Source organism: Vipera berus (assembly GCF_964194415.1).
Source record: "Vipera berus genome assembly, chromosome: 2".
NCBI classification, from domain to species: Eukaryota; Metazoa; Chordata; class Lepidosauria; order Squamata; family Viperidae; genus Vipera; species Vipera berus.
In genome coordinates, this window is record NC_138203.1 from 146,436,490 (window position 1) to 146,455,695 (window position 19,206).

At 41.8% G+C, this 19,206-nt stretch overlaps 1 protein-coding gene across 1 annotated transcript in view; it reads right to left on the reverse strand.

The window, feature by feature from the left end:
- ANKFN1 (ankyrin repeat and fibronectin type III domain containing 1) overlaps window positions 1-19,206 on the reverse strand; it is a gene marked incomplete at its 3' end in the record, with an annotated part of 145,426 nt that overhangs the window by 35,649 nt on the left and 90,571 nt on the right. The window contains exons 8-11 of the mRNA XM_081320918.1: window positions 18,550-18,649; window positions 13,063-13,195; window positions 8,911-9,027; window positions 4,187-4,402 (exon numbers count right to left, since the gene is read on the reverse strand). Coding sequence (XP_081177044.1) covers window positions 4,187-4,402; window positions 8,911-9,027; window positions 13,063-13,195; window positions 18,550-18,649 — 566 coding nt within the window. The remainder of the gene's footprint in view (window positions 1-4,186; window positions 4,403-8,910; window positions 9,028-13,062; window positions 13,196-18,549; window positions 18,650-19,206) is intronic.

Consider the following 19,206-nt stretch of genomic DNA (forward strand, 5'->3'; position numbering starts at 1 on the left):
AGGTAACCCCTATTCCCCAACTCTGTTCTCACACCAATAAAGAGCTGCTGTGCCGAACTCTGCTGCCTGCATCCTTCCTGCGTTCCTGAACCCACTATTCAACACCCATCTTAAGCCATGCCCATGTCAAATTGTTATCACATTTTCCTTCAATGTTTTTCAAATGTTGTCCATGCAAAGCTTTGGTTTTCCATCTATTTAATCTATCATCCAGCTGTTTTTCCTTATATTCCGCCTTTGTTTCTATTATTTTGATAATGCTCCTTGTTTTCACAGCCTGCAGCAATTTTTCTGTACTTTGATTCACATAGTGATTCAAACTTCGTTTTTCTTCTTCTACAGTTTGGTGGATTTGCAGTAGCCCTCTGCCCCCTATTCTTCTTGGCAGGTACAATCTGTCGATGTCACTTCGTGGATGTAGAGCATGGTGCATGTTCAAAAGTTTATGCGTTTTCTGGTCTAGGTGTTCCAATTCAGTCACATTTTTATTATTATTACTATTACTATTACTATTATTATTATTATTATTATTATTATTATTATTATTATTATGGTTATTATTATTATTGTTGTTGTTGTTGTTATCATTATTAATCAGTGCACAGCCAGCCAGATGTTCAGACTGGATTTGGCATTTTTGTCTACCTATCGAGTCCTTACCAAGGACCTGGGATAGGCAGATGTGGACGTTTGATGGTATTATAGATATCGTCGCAGGATGGAAGCAGTTTCTAATAAAGCCGCCTTTTGCAATTGACTAATGGAGAATTTGTCAATGCCAATGGTGTTCAAGTGGTGCTCCAGTTGCTTTGGGATTGCACCCAGGCGCCTATTACTATTGGTATTGTACTACCCTTGCTTGTCTTTGCCACAGTCTTTCTATTTCTATTTGTAGGTCTTTGTATTTTGTTATCTTCTCCAGTTCTTTCTTGTTTATTATTATTATTATTATTATTATTATTATTATTATTATTATTATTATTATTATTATTATTATTATTCACAGTTAACATGATTTGTAGTAGTTATAGCAGCAGCAGAAGTACTCTTTTGTTCCCCAAGTCCCATGCTTTGTTTCTTTTATCTATAAATTTTATTAAAAGTTTAAAAAAGAAAATATAAACTAACACAAACTAATACAGAAGAAAACAAAAAAAAGAGAAAAAGGTGCAGAAATAATCCAATCCATACTCAATTCTTGAAGACTGCCTAGATAAGTCCCTGTAGTTTCCTTGCCAAAGTTTTTATGAAGTGATTTGCCTTTGCCTGCTTCCCAGAGCTGACCAAGAGTGACAGGCCCAAAGTCACCCAGTCTGTTTTCATGCCTAAGACAGGACTGGAACTCAGTCTCCTGGTTTCTAGCCTGATGCCGGCAACCTTGGCTCTTTTATGACTCGTGGACTTCAACTCCCAGAATTCCTGAGCCATAATGGCTCAGCTTGGAAACCTCTCCCTTTCCCCTCAGCATGGCTTGTTCAGGAATTCTGGGAGTTGAAGTCCACGAGTCATAAAAGAGCCAAGGTTGCCTACCCCTGCCTTAATCCATTATTCCAAACTGGCTCTCCATTGGAGCCAAGGGAGGGAGTTATGGACAGAAGCTACTGTGCAGAAAGTGGCTTCAGTATATGCATTCCTAGTTCCCTATTTGTACGTTCATTTGTAGGCTAAATAAATTCACTGGCAGTTTCCCAGCAGTGACTGCAACAGCAAAAGGGATCTGCTAAGGCAGGGGTGTCAAACTCAATTTCATTGAGGGCCGCATCAGCATTGCGGTTGCCCTCAGGGGGCCAGGGTGGGCGTGGCCTACTGGGTGGGTGTGGCCTACTGGGTGGGCGTGGCTAGAGTACGTGTGGCCTACTGGGTGGGCGTGGCCAGCTCTACATCGTTCGCATCAAGGGTGCCTATGGGGGCCTGGGCAGGAGTGGGACAGATCTGAGGGTCTCTGGCAGAAGGAGGGTCTCTGGGCCAGGGCCAAGGCAGTGGGGGCCGTTCCCTTACTGTTTCCAGGATGGCTTCACGGGCCGCATGAAACCACTTCGCGGGCCGGATCTGGCCCCCGGGCCTTGTGTTTGATGTGTCTGTGCTAAGGTATTCGTAAAGAACGCCTCACCTCATTTTAGCCCGGCATTTGGAACTGGAAATATTCCTAATCCTAACTTGTTCTAAATGGGCAATGAAAGCATTGGAAATAAGAGTTGGAAGATCTAAAGCCAATCTCCCTCCCACATCAGGAGGCTATTACTGACAGTCTCTTAGTAGAATTCATTTATCCTATCTTTTGTTTCTTTGCTAATATTCTCTATTATCAGTAATCGAGAGATGGATCCAAGCATTTAAAATGGAAAGAAAAAGAGGGGGGTGGGGGGAAAACAGAATTGGAATTAAATATTTTTTTAAAAAATTGTGGTATGAATATGGAGAGGTCTCTGGAGGCCAAGTAACTGCAGGAAAAGGGTTATGGCGTCATGGCGTGTCAGTTGGACCGTTATATAAATTTACTAAACAAAGAAACAGAGAAAGAAAGAAAGAAATGTAAATGTTACTAACAGATAAATGTGAGCAATCTGGAGAAAAGAGAGTTCGTGTGATTTTCTAACTGTTCCTTTAAAAAAAAAATGTTGCTTCAGAATGTAACCTAAAAGTGAATTTGGCAGATTTTGCCAAGGGATTTCAAAAGACAGAGTAGGGAGTGGAGGCAGAAAATTAAAGGTGTCAGTGGCTGTCAGAATAAGCTTCCGGTGTTAAACATGCCATGCGACAGGAGTGGCTGTGCTTCCCGAAGCTGGGATTTGTCTCTTCTCAGCAAAAAGGCATACAAAGGCTCTCCTGCTCAGGTTCTAAAATCCAAATGTTATTAGTATTTTTTTTTCCAGGTAGAGAAGAAAATTTGCAGTATCCCTTAACTGCTGGTCATTGTGTCAGAAGTGTAATTTCCAGGGGCATTGAATTTTCAACACCTCGCGACTGACTGATCACAAGGAGGCAGTAGGGTGTGGATGGCAAGTTAAAAAAAGTGTTTTCTCTCTGTCTATCACTGTTTGTTTCTTGTTTTTAACAAACTGCTAATCTGAGGCTGCTTCTTTCTGCTTTTCTTCCTTGGGCGCACATCCTCAGAACACATGTTTCCCAACTCTGACTCCAATAGGATGCAGTCATCCAAGTGCTGGGCTTTGTTTTATCTTATCATGGATTTAGTAGTTCTAAAACTTGCTCCACCAATCCTTGCTTAGGACAGATGCCCGATCTCAGCAATGCAGACATATAATGAGAACACTTCAACTTCAAGTCGTTTCTGGCAATACAGCACTTTAAAAATAAATTTTGAAGGTCTTCCTGAGTTTGAAATGGAATATATATATATGTAGATTATGCTGAGGCTGACAAAATTTGTCAATTTTTTTGTGGGTAAGGTGTCCTACACATTTTGGCACCCCGGGTGAAAAGCAAATACCATCTTTTCCCCAGGTGCTGGTGCCCTCCCAAACTGGAGCACTAGTTTTGTTTAGTTTCCTGACATTAATTATCTTTTGAGTGACCTTAATTTTATTGTCTTAATTACTGTTTTGCAGTATTTTTTTAATCATTTTTAAAATTTCCATAAGATATCATAAATATTTTAAACAGATTTCTGAGTCACTTAATTGGGTTTGTTTATTAGATGTAGATCCTTCTTCCTCAAAGAAGCATATATTATGCTTCCTCTTATTTTCCCCAGTAAGACTCTGTGAAATAGGCTGGGCTGGGAGTGACAGAGTGTCTGGACCCATTACACTTCCATGGGTGAAAGTGGGCTTGGACTGGTATTTCCTATTTCAAGTAAATGACTAACCATGATACCAGTCTGGTTCTCATAAGGATTTCATTTCATGCTTTCAATTTTAGAGAGAACTATGCATGGTTAATTTGGTTTGGATGCAGGATGGGGACAGTCTTTTGGGCTAGGAAGCCATAATCAAGCAGTCAACCAAATAAATAAAGTTTAGTTAATTCTCCATTTTTAATTGAACCGATTTCCAGTATTCACGCCTCCTGACTAAGGGACAGATTGGAACAACCCAACAGATATGTCCTTTGAATATCTAACATATGGTGCCTGGCAAGCTACAACTGAGTCCCCAGAAGCTTATCAGAAGGAATGTTTGCTTATTTGTTGAAATTTGACACGTGTGGAGAAAAAGAGGGTTACCTGGATTGTAATAAGCAAGATGTCTAATGCCGTTGGCTCCTCAGGTGTCGAAAGCGATTTTCTCTGGCTTTGTAGCTTAGATATCTGCATCCATTTGCCATTAAAAAAGGAATAGAGGTTCTCCACTTCTCTAATTGTCACTATGATAACATTGCCATGACGGTCTTTGATTGGTTCATAATAGATCTGGCCCAGGTTGTGTGTACCTAACAGGTTCTGTGGTTGAAGAGGGAAGAGTTGAAAACTACAAAATGCACAATTATTGACTTATTTTCACAGGTCATAATGCACATTTTTGAATAGCAGAATAGCTTTCAACAGCTGTTCAATGGAAATAAAAACAGCATAACCAGACAAGCCCTTCAAATGATCATTAGTTTAATGTTGAGGCTTTCTTGTTTCAACAAGGTGTTAAATCCCAAGCCAGGGTCACAATTATCACAAAGAGGAGACCTAACAGTTCTGTTCGTTTCAAATTGATGATGTCTGTACTATCTTTATATCAACAGAATTAAGCATATATTAACAAAATAGAATATGTTGGATTGAGCACTGAGATGAACTTGCCAAATAATAATTTTACAGTATTACATTGTAGTGAATCTAGCCACCGCTTCATTTAGCTCAGCATAACCTGTTCTAACAAGTAGCAGCAGTGCCTGGGGCAGATTCCTAATGCTACCATTATCTGAGATGTTTGCAACTGGATCCTGGGACCTTCTGTGAGGAAATATGGGTTTCTACCACTGAGATGGACTCTTTTCTATGGCATTAAATAGAAAGTGATGGAAAAGTTCTATACAGCTCTACTGCTGCTCAGTGCTTTTTTTGTAAAAGAAAAAGGTGCTGGAACTCACACATGTCATACAGTCTGCCTTGCCTACCCTACAAGGTTCCATCCAAAAAAGGTGCCGGAACTCCGTTCTGAGTGTTCTATGAGAAAAAAAGCCCTGCTGCTGCTAATCAATTGACAAAAGGAAGGAATTTCACAAAATGGTCTGCATAAAACTATAAAATCCTATAATGACAACATTCCCAGGGAGCTTGAATGGAAATGGATCACATTCATAGGCTTAGATCTCTTCTAACAGATGGGAACTTGAGCATTTTCTTCACAGCAAAGAGAATTAATCCAACATGGTGATTATGTACAATTTGAAATGCGTCCCTTACTAGGACATAAGAAAATTTCTGTTAGGACAGCTGGGTAGAATATGGATGTATGGTTTATACCAATATTCCCCATCCTGGTGATCTCCAGATGTGACGGAAATTCCTAGAATGTCCATGCTAGTCACATATTATGAGAGCTCCTGTACTAGCACACCTGGAGGACTCTAGACTTGGGACAAGTCTTCCAATTCTGTAAGCTTGTTCACCTGTTAGCCTCTGAATTAGTCTCTATGGATACATTGCTGGACTTGAGATCACAAGCACTGATGGAGCTGTTTATATGCAGCTCTCTCTCTCTTTCTAAATCCAGTCTTCATTTTGAAGGACATAAAGCCTTCTTGGAACTGCTGAAAGGACTGTGTTGTAGACTGGAGATAGATGATGTCGTCTCCCTCCCCCTCTGTTGAGAGAGGGCTGTTCAACTTCGATTCAATTTTCAAATTTTCCTTTCAGCAGTTCTAAGAAGGCTCCACACCCATTTGCACCACTCTGGTGACCCTGAGAACACAGACAAACCTCCAAGTGGCCTCAGCAGCTCTCTAAAAGAATGCAAATGACCGGCTGTCTGCAAACAATATAAATCCTTCCAATTCCCCACCATCCGGTCAGAGCTGAAGAAGCTTTTTGGATGAGAAGCGAAATGTCTTCAAAGAAAAACAAAAAAGTCCAGTTGCCTCTTGAAAAAGCACCTTTGGGACAACCATGACCTGGATAGACTGAGAATCTCCATAGACATTTAGACTATGTATAATTTCTAGATCAACAAGCATCCCTGCAGAGCTCAGTGGCATCACAACAGAATGATGACAACTTATTAAAAGGCCATGGACCATCTTGGAAGGAAAATTGGTGCCCTTTCTGACTGTTCTTTGGGATCCCCACTGCAGTCCTTCTGGGACATCTATAATTTATATTTGCTTTTTTTTGACATAAATATTTGACACAGATTTTTTTTTTGCAGCAGCAGCAGTTACCACGTTTAGGATTATCTCAGCATCTTTATAAAATATGACAATTGCATCTCATGAAGGTTTGTGCAGGACCATTTCATGACAGAACATTCAGGCCAAATCTTGAAAGAACATGACTGCTCCCAGCACTGGGATTAAGCTTTTCTAGATCACCTCTTGATTATAGTTTAGCTTTTTCATACTCTTTAGTAACTCACCTAGGGCTGAGGACCAGTGTTTGTTTCCTGAAGAGATGCCCAGATGTCTCAAAGAAAAATCCCTAGCATTTTAAATATGCTCATGACTCTGGAAGTTTTCAAAAGGTCTACAGTATGCAAGTAATGGTGGTGGTGGGGGGGCAGGAATGATTTAAAAGGCAAAACTGAATTGACAATGTGGCACATTGTTCATTATGAAAGCAGAGGGGCTGTACATTAACCTTAATGACATTCTCATTTGATAGATAAAGCCACCCTGAGCAGACTGTATCTGCACTTAGCAGACTACTATTTACCTCTGAGCGGCATTATTAAGATTGTTTATAACCAAAGCACTCAGAACAGCCAGCACACTGGCTGCCATTTAGAAGTGGCTTTAAGTAGCTATTTTAGCTTTAGGCATCCCCGTCCAAGGCACACAGTAGGCATTCTGTATCCTTATGGGCCCTCTGCTCTTTTGCTGCCTGTACAGATTTGCTTAGAGTCAGATAGACTTGATTTTATTTTTATTTATTTATTTTAATCACTCAGAGATTGCTTAGCATGCTCTCTGCCCAGGAGGGCAGGAATGCAAAAAAAAAAAAACAAAAACCACCAAACCCCCCCCCCACCCAACCCACAAGGCTTGTAAGTCAGACCTGTTATTCAGCTAGACATGTCCACCTATGTTACCAAGAAGCATGTGAAATTCAGAGTCAGGTTTCTAGGGAGTTTATTTTTCACACAATGGAGAGCACATTTGGCATTTAGCTTTCTAATCTGCCTGGCAAGTTGACTTTGCTTGTTGGAAGGTCACAAAAGGGGATCACGTGACCTCGGGATACTGCCGCCGTTGTAAATACATGCCAGTTGCCAAGTGTCTGAATTTTGATCGCATGACCATGGGGATGGTGCAATGGTTGTGTGAAAAATGGTCATGTGTCACTTTCTTCAGTGCTGTTGTAACTCTGAATGGTTGCTAAATGAATGATTGTATATTGAGGACTACCTGTAACGTGGTCAAACCACTGTGTACTCCCCCCCACATCAACTGCTCCACATCTTTTGTCAGGTACTAGAGGAGGCAAAAAAAAAGAATAGATCCCTAAACCATGCAGGAATAATTGATTGAAGTATATCACCAGCGTAGCTCCTCTGTGGTTGGAGTAGACAGACCAGGAAGTGATGAGGAAAAGTAATGGGGAAACGTTGCCAACTGCCTATTAATAAAGCATGCTCACAGTTTATACCAATGAGCAAGTCTGATCTGGAAGTGATTTTGTTTGTGTTATAGGAAACAGAATTAGCATTTTTTTTGGCTTGCTGTTGCTCATTTCAGGTCTAACTAATTTCAAATACAGCCGTTTTTTTATTTGGTCAGCCAGTTGTGAACCCTTGCTTGACCTGTCTCAGACTGAGATTTGGGATGCAACTACTCTGTTTCCTGTGTATTAATTGTAAATAACCACTATCAAAAAAGAAGAAGTATTTTTACTCCTGCTCATCTATCCTTAAAATACTTAGGATGTACTTAGGATGTACATATGTTGTATATAGTACTGTATGTTTTAAATGTTTGTTATGTATGTGTACACTTTGAGAGGAAGCAACTAAATTTCATTTTTAATGTGTGCCATTGTGCCCACAGGAAAAAAAATGACAATAAAGGTTATCTAATAAGGTTTTCTGAGTTTGGTGACCACAGCCAGCCTCTCTCAAGTTACTTCCCCCAAGTAAGTTGAAGTTCAAGCTGCAATTTCCAAATTTCCTTTTAGCTGATGAGGAAGTTCACGGATATATATATATATATATGTATATGTATATGTATATGTATATGTATATGTATATGTATATGTATATGTATATGTATATGTATATGTATATGTATATATGTGTGTGTGTGTGTGTGTATGTGTGTGTGTGTGTGTATGTATATATGTGTATATGTGTATATATATTTTGTCTGAGATCCCACCAGAAGTGGTTATCCAAGGGGGAAAAAATGAGCAGATGCCCCAGAGATTGTTATCCCGTCACCTAATTAATTATCCAGGATGCTCTCTTGTTTGATGCTGGCCAGGATTTGCTGCCTAGAATGCTGCCAACACAATAATCAAGCATCTCCATCAGCTGTGTGACTGAGCAGGTTATTTGCTTTTTAAAAAAATCCTCTTGGGCAGGCGACTATTTATTTCCCATGTCACATTTAATTCTGCTCTCTCTGACGGTAGCTCTGGCTGGGCTCTCGAACCATGTTGCTGCTTGCCTACCTCACAGCACAGAATTCTCCTCTTGAGGCCATGCCAGAAGGAAGTGCTAAAGGAAGGGGACAGCTGGCAGCTTTTTCCCTTGGAGGCCCTACCCTTGCCGAGATGTGCCACGGAAAGCGGGCGCTATCACTCACCTGTAACTGGGCTGTTGCAGATAGCATTTTCTGCCTGGCTTGGAGTGCTGTGGAGGAGGACATAGAGACAGACATGTTCTGCCTCAGCCATCTGATCTCATCCCACATACAAGACAGCTGCAAAATACAGAGTACAATTGGCAGGGGACAGGAGTGGGGAGTGGGGAGAGAAAAAGGCAGGAAAGGTGAATGAACGAATGTTATCTTTTGAAAAAGTAGCTGCTCTGGGTGGCGGTGTGTTGACTGAAGTTATTAAATGAGCAGAGTTGTGTTGCATCTAATCAGCATGCACACCATTTATCTCTCCTAATATACCTGTATGCCGTTCTATGAAAATAATCAGTCTGGGGTCAAAGACAATATGGGGAGAGAAAGGGGGATGCATTTTTGCACCTGCCCCCTCTGACTTTTATTAAACATCCTGACCAATCTTAGGGATCTTCCCTTCCGATGACTTCAGTTAATTCCGATGCCAATCCAATGCCAATGCTTATCAGCATTAGTATTTTAAGAAATCCAAGATCCATTTTGTAGCCTTGCAAATGAATGGGAAGGAAGGGACTTGCCTGGATTTATTTAAACCCTGGATCCATTAAAACAGGTTTGTAGGGGCAAGAAATAAACAAGGTTGGGTATGGTCTGGAATGGGTTTGAGCCAGTGACTCCTGAGGAAGTGGGTAGGCTCCTCTCTGCTAGAAGCACAACCACCTATTTGTTGGATCTGGCCTCTCCTGGGTCATAAAAGTGGCTGAGGAGGCATTCTGAAGTTGGACTCATGCTATGGTGTTGGGTCTCTGTGACAGAGGGACTGGTCCTTCTCCTACCTCTCCTCAACAGGCTCTTCTTTAACCCAATGGCTTTTTATAACTATTGTCCGGTCTTCATCTTTCCCATTTTTTATTCCCCCATACCCCAGATTTGGGGATCTTCCATCTCTGACCTTGGATGGGGTTGCACTTCCTTCATGAGTAGGGCACAACTTGGGGGGTCTTCCTGGACTCATTGCTACTGTTCAATGAGTAGGTGCCAGCTGTGGGCAGGAAGGCCTTTTAATAGCTTTCATCTGATATGTCAGTTATGCCCTTTCCTAGGTCAGAAAGCTCTTCAGAGAGTCATTCATGCCCTGGTCATCTCCTCATGGCCTGACTACTGCAACGGACTGTTTGGGGGGCTGCCCTTGAACACTTCCCAGAAGCTTCAATTCATCCAGAATGTTTTGTGAGCTACGGTAGTCGCCCCTTTTCTTCCAAGGGGAACTGGTTGTAACCTATAAAGTGGTCATGGCCTAGGCCAGGGGTCTTCAAAGTTGGCCCTTTTATGACTTGTGGACTTCAATTCCCAGAATTCCTCAGCCGTGTCTGGCTGAGGAATTCTGTGAGTTGAAGTCCACAAGTCATAAAAGGGCCAAGTTTGAAGACCCCTGGCCTAGGACCTGGTTACTGAGGGACATGTTTCTCACATAGTCGCTTCCTGGCCAATTCTATCTTGCAAGGTTGGTACGCTCTGGATTCCTTCAATTAAACAATGCCATCTGTCGCCTGAAGCCCACCTTCTCTGCAGCAGCACCTGACCTCTTGGATGAGGTCCCGCCAAAATCTGAGTGGCTCTCACCCTGCTAGTGTTTCTAAGAGCCTTGAAGTCTTGGCTTTTTGCCAAAGCCTTTGGCAAAGGTGAGTGAATCCCCCTTGGATTGTGTGGGTTGGTTTCCTTTTTTGTTCCTGTCTGGTTCTTGTCATCTTTATTCTTTTATTTCTGTCTCTTATTGTATTTTTTCTTTTAAATGTTCTTACTTGTAAACTGCCTGTAGTCATTGGGAGCCAGGTGGCATACAAATTTTAATTCTAATACCAGTTTCTAGAAATAGTTAGAGAAAAGTAGCATTGATACAAACAAGAGTCCGTTACTGATACATTACGAAACCCATGTGGAAATTGTGCTTAGCTAGATACACATGCTATAATATCAACGGAGGATGGGTTTGCTTCCAACCTGCTTCTGTTTTATTATTCAATTGGAAACACATTTTGCAGCATCCGCCCTTTCCTGACACACAGATTTATCAGTTACCCTTGGAACCATCCTCAGTAATTTAAGGTCTCCCTCTGGTACTCAGCACAGAACCCCCAAATTCTCCTCTTTTGCACTGTAGCTTTTTTTTCTTCCACGCCCTTACGACTAAATGAGACGCAATGTCACTATTAAATTCACCAGTTTAAAGGCACAATTCCTTTCGCTTGCACAGAAAGAAAAGAGGAATTTTAGACGATGCTGGGTGAGCACATCCTCACAATCTGCTACCTGAAATGTGGGGTTTATTTGCAAACACGCTGTAATGTGAAATAAATGAATGTAGAATGTAGGACTTCCAAGAGATGTGTTCTAGATAGGGAGCGGGGTTCAATATCTCCACTGTGTCTGCATGTTTTCTTTGCTCTATACCACAGGTCGGCAACCCGCGGCTCCGGAGCCGCATGCGGCTTTTTGAGCCGTCCCATGCGGCTCCCAGGCCTCCACCCTCTGCCATGTTTACTTTTGGAAAAAAAAAGTGGCACTAAAAGAACTTAATCAATTTAAACTTCTCACAAAAAAACTTGAAAAGTTTAAATTGATTGGTTGGTTTGTGGGACCGCCCACAAACCGTTTGTGGGCTACCCACAAACCTCTTTGTTTTTTTAACTGCACTTGGCAGAGTGGAGGAAGAGACGGGAGAACTAAAAGGTGAGTAGATCTGCTTCCTTCCCCCCCCCTTCCTTCTCGTCGCCGGGGCTAGCAGCCGCGGCGAGCAAGAAGGCGTGCTTCCTCCCCCTTCCTTCTCGTCGGGCGAGCAAGAAGGCGTGCTTCCCCCCCCTTCCTTCTCGTCGGGCGAGCAAGAAGGCACGCTTCCCCCCCTTCCTTCTCGTCGGGCGAGCAAGAAGGCGCGCTTCCCCCCCTTCCTTCTCGTCGGGCGAGCAAGAAGGCGCGCTTCCCCCCCTTCCTTCTTGTCACCAGAGCCGGCTGACGGGAAGAGAGAGAGAGAGAGAGTGCGCGCGCACTCTCCAAACCGCCGCCGTCCCGTTTGCACAGCTGCCGCGTTCTTTCCTGTTTGATGAGCGTGGCAGACCTCCGAACGGGACGGCAGCAGTTTGGAGAGTGCACGCGCACCTCTCCAAACTGCTACCGTCCTCTTTGCACAGCTGCTGCGTTCGTCCGTGTTTCTTTCAGTTTCTTTCAAACACAGAGGAATGCAGCAGCTCTGCAAATGGGGCGGCGGCGGTTTGGAGAGCTGCTGCATTCATCAAATGCAGAGGTTTGGAGGTCCTGGGAGAGGGGCAGGGCATTCGGGTGGCTCCGGCGGCGCTCGGGCTGAAGGCGCCGCAGCAACCCAGTGCCCGTTGCCTGCGAGTCCGTCCCTCCCCCCCGTGTAAGCTGGCGGCACTGGGCAGCGACAGGTGCGTGCGGCTCAGGATGCGGTGCGGGTGTAGGGGTGGTGTATGTTTTTGCTTGTTCCGCGCATGCGCGTGCGTGCCCACGTGCATGCCCACATGCGCGTGCACATTTTGCGGCTCCCACTTTTTTGTGTGTATGACGGAACTGTTTCTGAGTGGCTCCTTTGCTGTTTTGGGTTGCTGACCCCTGCTCTATACAGTGGATGCTATTGCATGGTTTCTGTACAATTATATCACATTCAGATTTTATAAATGTGATGTTTACAACGTTCTGTAGCCATATTACCATATAAGCCTTCTAATTCTTCATCAATCTTTGGCCTCTAGATTTACAAAATACTTGGTTTAGTTGGCTACCAGAGTTCATCTTAAAATGCAATCATGGAAAACTGACTTACTGGTCATCCTCCCCATCCCTTCTGGACCCCCCTAGATGTCCTTTGGCCATCCAGATCTAAGTGATAGTTTAACATGTGGTCCTCCTACGTGACTATTGGTTATGATGGTTGGGGCTGATTGGATCTGGAGTCCAGCACCTGGAGGGTCACAGATTCCTTAACTCTGCTCTACATCCCGCAGGGCTCACAACAGTATGTCCTCACACAACTCAGGCATGCATGTGGCTAAGAAGGGCTGTTTATATATAAAGGAAAGCAGAGGGCAGGGACCAGCCAAGAAATACCCTCCTGCCTTCAACCAAGGGAGAAAATGGCAGGTTGTGACTTACCTTTGTGAACCAGAGAAAATCTTGCATAATAGAACTGGCATGAGAATCATCAATTTCCACTATTGGTATGTGATCTTCATTGGTTACCAACATGTTGTCTTTGTAATAAAATATCACAGCTAAATAAAGCCCTCTGCATTGAAATAAATGAGAAGGAAAGAAGAGAACGATCAGGTGTCTATTTCAAAAAAGACTGATTTGCATTCTGCAAAGCAAGAAGTCCTTACGTTCCTCTAAGCTGGCCTAGCACTTGATTGAAACAATAGAATTCAACTCATTGCTCCCAAAAGGGAGAATTTCCAAGAAATTTCCTCACTTCAATATGAGCCAGCAGTGTGCTGCAGCTGCCAAAAAAGCCAACACAGTGCTAGGCTGCATTAACAGAGGGATAGAATCAAGATCACGTGAAGTACTAATAACACTTTACAATGCCTTGGTAAGGCTACACCTGGAATACTGCATCCAGTTTTGGTCACCACGATGTAAAAAAGATGTTGAGACTCTAGAAAGGGTACAGAGAAGGGCAACAAAGATGATTAGGAGACTGGAGGCTAAAACATATAAAGAATGTTTGCTGGAATTGGGTATGTCTAGTTTAATGAAGAGAAGAGTGAGGGGTGATATGATAGCAGTGTTCCAATATCTCCGGGGCTGCCACAAAAAAAGGAGTCAGGCTATTCTCCAAAGCACCTGAAGGCAGGACTAGAAGCAATGGATGGAAACTAGTCAAGGAGAGAAGCAACCTAGAACTAAAGAGAAACTTCCTGACAGTTAGAACAATTAATTAGTGGAACAAGCTGCCTCCAGAAGTGGTGATTGCTCCAACACTGGAAGTTTTTAAGAGGAGACTGGACAGCCATTTGCCTGAAATGGTATAGGGTTTCCTGCCTGAGCAGGGGGTTGGACTAGATGACTTCCAAGGTCCCTTCCAACTTACTTATGATGATGATGATGATGATGTTATACATGTTAAACACTAGCAAGTCTGCAGAATATCTCTATAAATGTCTGAACTAACATTGGCTTCCTTGCATGGGCAAAGCTACTCAGAATATCATTTTCATCTGAATTATGTTTGGACAAGTAGTAGCAAAATATTTGGATTTGGAAATGACAAATCAACATGGAACATCAGATTCGGAGACCTAACTAGCCTCGTTTGGACTTGAAAGGGTAAAGTCTGGGTAGTGGGGAGACTTTTTTAAAAAAATCTGTAGACCATTGTTTTTCAACCTCACCAACTTTAATAGGTATGGACTTCAATTCCTGGCTGGAGAATTATGGGAGTTGAAGTCCACACATCTTCAAGTTGTCAAGTTTAAGGAAGACTGTTGTAGTCTAATCTGGGATGCTGAAAAAAACAACAGCAAACCACTGGTTTTGTTGCCAAGAAAACAACAGTATACGAATGAAGTCATGAAGTTACCAGACGTTAAGTTCAACTTGGAGACTTTATTTTTTATCAGTCAAATGTAAAAAAAAAACAACTTATCTTCTTATGCTAGTCATTTTCTTAAGTAAAATATTCCCTTAAATTTAGAATTATTTTTATTATTTTAAAATATTTTAAAACTGAATATCAGTCAATTATTGCATTAATTACCAATACTTTCATTAGTATGAATGCCTTTCTTTTTCTACTTTTAAATTTGTTTTGCCATAATGGCAACAGTAATGTTTTTCTGGTTGCCTTCTAGCACCCATAGTTTTGTTTCTCCAGAAAATCTTGCATGTTGCTCCAGATTGTCTTAGAAAATCTAGCTGCCATCACAAATGCAGAACTCAGAAGGATGTCCAAAGAAGTTGTTACGGGACAAGAATACAGTCACTATAAAAACTGGCTACTTAAAATCAAGTCCAGAGCTCTCAGGTAAAAATAAAATCATAGGGTTGCAAATAATTGGGAAATAATGGAAAAATAGAAATGATAAAAGCCATTCATTTGTTGCATCATTTGGTTTGAAATAAATGAAAGTTGAGGTAAACAGACCTGCTGGGTTAAATTTTCTTTTATTATAACCAGTGCTTTTTTTGTAAGAAAAAAAGGTGCCAGAACTCACCTCTTGTTAATCTTTTATTTATCTTTCATACGTAGTCAATCACTGTACACACATCCACACATGTCAGTTGTGTAACGAAACATAACGGTCGCCGCCCCCAGTAAGCACTGATCACGTGACAACACGACCAATCACAAGCCGAGCAGTGCCACAAGCTGAGCAGCCAGACGAAGTACGCATGCATTGGACTCAACACACAAGCAGCCCGCATGCACCATTTTAATGATTTTGCCGCCGACCTGCTAACACTCGACAGGGCGATTCAAATCCACGTGGACCAAATATCAAATTTTCTAAAGTTATTTTTAAAACTTGGAAAATCTATCAAAAAAAAGGTGCCGGAACTCTGTTCTGGTGAGTTCTATGACAAAAAAAAAAGCACTGATTATAACTCTCTCTTTTGAATTCTTGTTTTTCAAACACCTGCTTCTAAGTGACACTTTCCATAAGTTTATTTAATAGGAACAGAGGCTGCAGGGTTAAATATAGAAACTTCTGCGTTGCCGAAGATTCTAGGAGATAGAGTGGTTTGGAGAATACAATCTCAGTTCACCTCAGGTGCTATCCACTCTGTTAAGCCTTATTGTTGAACTACTTTTATTCAGTGTGTCCAAAACCACATTTAAGTTGTCTTATGCTGTTTTTGAGGAATACTTGTCTCACATTTCTGATTTTTCCATTGTGGAATTTAACATTTAAGACTCCTATTGATGCCCTTCTGTGGTTCATCTGGAGCATCAGCGTAAAAACTCTCCTGTAAATGGTATTACAGTATTGCTATTTATAGCAAGATGATCCAGCATTGCAACCCCATGAATCAATAGGGTTACTTTGGATTTTGTCCAGGGTGATAGTCCATCACTTGGTCCAGCACTGTTGTATTCATTGCTTACACAAAAATCCAATCCCCTAACGTATTTATACTTACAACCGGTTATAAAGATTAATGAGCAGATTTACTTAACCGAATGATTACCAGAGCCTCTCTTTGGAAATAAATATAAAATACAAAGAAGATGAAAAGAATACTGCCGGTGATGAAAGAATGTATTGTCCAGGACCAAAGTTTTGAGATTCAGAAGATTAGGCAAGTTACCTTGGGACAAGGGACAGCTCAAATTATGACCATATTAGCATCAGGTTTGCTAACTCAGAGTTATTTAAAAAGGTTTACTAGTGCGTGTTTAAAGCAAATTTGGATCTGACTCCATAAAATCAGTAATCTGCTTGCACAGAATGTGTGCCACTGGTTATGTTTTTGTGTAATAGACCTAATTCAGTGTTTCTCAACCTTGGCCACTTTAAGATGTGTGGACTTCAATTCCCAGAAGCCGGATGGGGAATTCTGGGAGTTGACATCCACCCATCTTAAATTAGGTGCCAGGGTTGAGAAACACTGACCTAATTGATTGGAGGAGAGGGAGAATCAGATATATTATGAAAGCTCCCTAATTCATACAAGTGACCCATTTAACAAACTTAGCTTTCACGTCATGAACTTGTTTACCAGACAGAGAATAAACTCTCCTCTCTTCTGAGACTAGGACAATATTCTAGAAAGGAACACACAAAAATCAGCTTCACTAGAAAATCCTTCCTCTGCCTCTCCTGTAGTTTTTCACATGTCCACACTGGGTGGGTGGGGGGGAGAGCGGGAAGGGGCAGAAAGGAGTGGAGAGATGGCTCCAACTGTTCCCCTCCCCTGGCATACAATTCATCCCTTATTAGAGGGTAAAGGGTTAAGTCAGCCTTGCCTAATCTGGGGCTCTCCAAATACTAGAACAATTTCTATAAGCCTCCCAGCCAGCATGGGAGTTGACACCCAACCTCTCCCCGTACAGATTACTGTAATTGTCTTCCATTCAAACAACTATAGGCCCAAGTGGTGTAAAATAGAAACAAATTGGCTTCACGGTGAGAAATTAGATAGCAGAGTATGGCCTGCATTTTTTTTCCTTCTTTCTTTCTAGATTGTACATGTAGTACAATCCTATATAGCTTGTATTCAAAGGTACTTATTCCTGGTAAGCATGCCTTTGATTGGTTTTAGGGGGGGGGGCTGGCTTTGTCTGAGCTCAGCAGCTCAGCAGGGTGGGCCTAGTTAGTACTTGGATGGGAGATTATCAGGGCAGTTGCTTGGACTGGGAAATTTAAAAAGGTACCCAGGAAGGAGGCCGTGGCAAACCACTCTCATACTGTTACTGAGAATACAGCATGGACTTAGCCATCAAGTGTTAAGCTGGACCCAAGGTCATCTTTACTTTCCTATGCATGGGGTTTTAGTTTGACTAAAAAGCTCCCTGAAATTATCAAGGAGACAAATTATTACCTGTGAAATTACAGGGTCTTATACTGCTGATAAGGATAAAGAAGCTGTTGAAACAAAGGATTGGACAAGTGAACAGGGTCACCAGAAAGCATGAATGCTTTTGAAGATTACTCTGAAGATCAGCTGCTGTTTAGAAGAGGCTCCTTGGCTGCTAGATTTAATCCTTTTTGTCACACCCAAACAACTTTTCCTTTCCTTTCCTTTCCTTTCCTTTCCTTTCCTTTCCTTTCCTTTCCTTTCCTTTCCTTTCCTTTCCTTTCCTTTCCTTTCCTTTCCTTTCCTTTCCTTTCCTTTCCTTTCCTTTCCTTTCCTTTCCTTTCCTCTCCTCTCCTCTCCTCTCCTCTCCCCTCCCCTCCCCTCCCCTCCCCTTCCTTTTTCCTTCTTCCTTTTCATCCCTACCCTACCCTACTCTATTCCCTTCGTCTCCTCTGCATCCAGTTCACTCTTTCATTTCTTTCCCTTTACAGGGACTTACTAAGTGTGCAGAGGTCTAGATCTAAGAGAAAATAAATGCGTGGGTGTACACATAACACTTTTGGGGAGCACTTTAAAGCATCATCAATTTCTCCTGGCTTGGGCATATTTTGGAATCTGTTTTTGGCAAATATACATATCCAATCATCCATAACACATACATAGTTATTTACAAGTGTCCCATGCACATATTAATTGGGTGGGAGAGGAATCTCCAAGAGTGTTTCTTAGCTAGAAGTCGCACCCTCACATTGATAAGGTCAGAAGCTAGGTATTAGCCAGGATTTAGTTCTGTGTGCATTTGGGTTGTTGTTGTTTTTTTGGGTCTTCTTTACCCTTATGTTTTGGGGGAGAACTGTACTGTATTGAATTAATGATCGTGTTTCCAGGTAAGAGGTTTTATACTGAAGGGACAGGAACTGCAATAGAAATGAAAGATAAATTTGAGGAAGGATCCTAATATATTTTAGCACATTTTTTTCAAATCCTGCTGTGGTTACTGTCTCAGCTTGTAGTGTTTTCCAAAATATTAAACAATTTCAGAGTACAGAATGCAGATTATGTAAGAGAGAGACTCCTGGGAGTTTCAAATATAGTACTGTGATTCTCTTAAATCAAACAAACCTTTTCAAAGTCTTCACAAACTTGTTTGAAGAATGGAACAAATGCTTCAGGCTTCTGGAGACAGACTGCTTGCGACCCGCATTCTGCAATTTAAAACTATCTAGAGAGTTTAAGGAAAGAAAACAAGAGAAAGTAAAGGAAATTGGAGCAGCTCTGAAGCACAGGATGTATTTTTATTGAGGTGATAGTGGCAATTATAAAGCTATACATTTATGTACAGGTAGTCCACGAGTTATGACCACAATTGAGCACAAAATTTCTGTTGCTAAGCAAGATTTTTGTTAAGTGAATATTGCCCATTTTATGACCTTGCTTGCCACAATTGTTAAATGAACCACTGCAGTTGTTAATTTGTGACATGATTGTTAAATAAATCTGGCTTCCCCACTAACTTAATAATAATAATAACATTGGAAGGGACCTTGGAGGTCATCTAGCCCAACCCCCTGCTCAGGCAGGAAACCCTATACCATTTCAGACAAATGGCTGTCAAGTCTCTTCTTAAAAACTTCCAGTGTTGGAGCATTCACCACTTCTGGAGGCAGGTTGTTCCACTGGTTAGTTGTTCTGTCAGGAGGTTTCTCCTTAGTTCTAGGTTGCTTCTCTCCTTGACTAGTTTCCATCTGTTGCTTCTTGTCCTGCTTTCAGGTGCTTTGG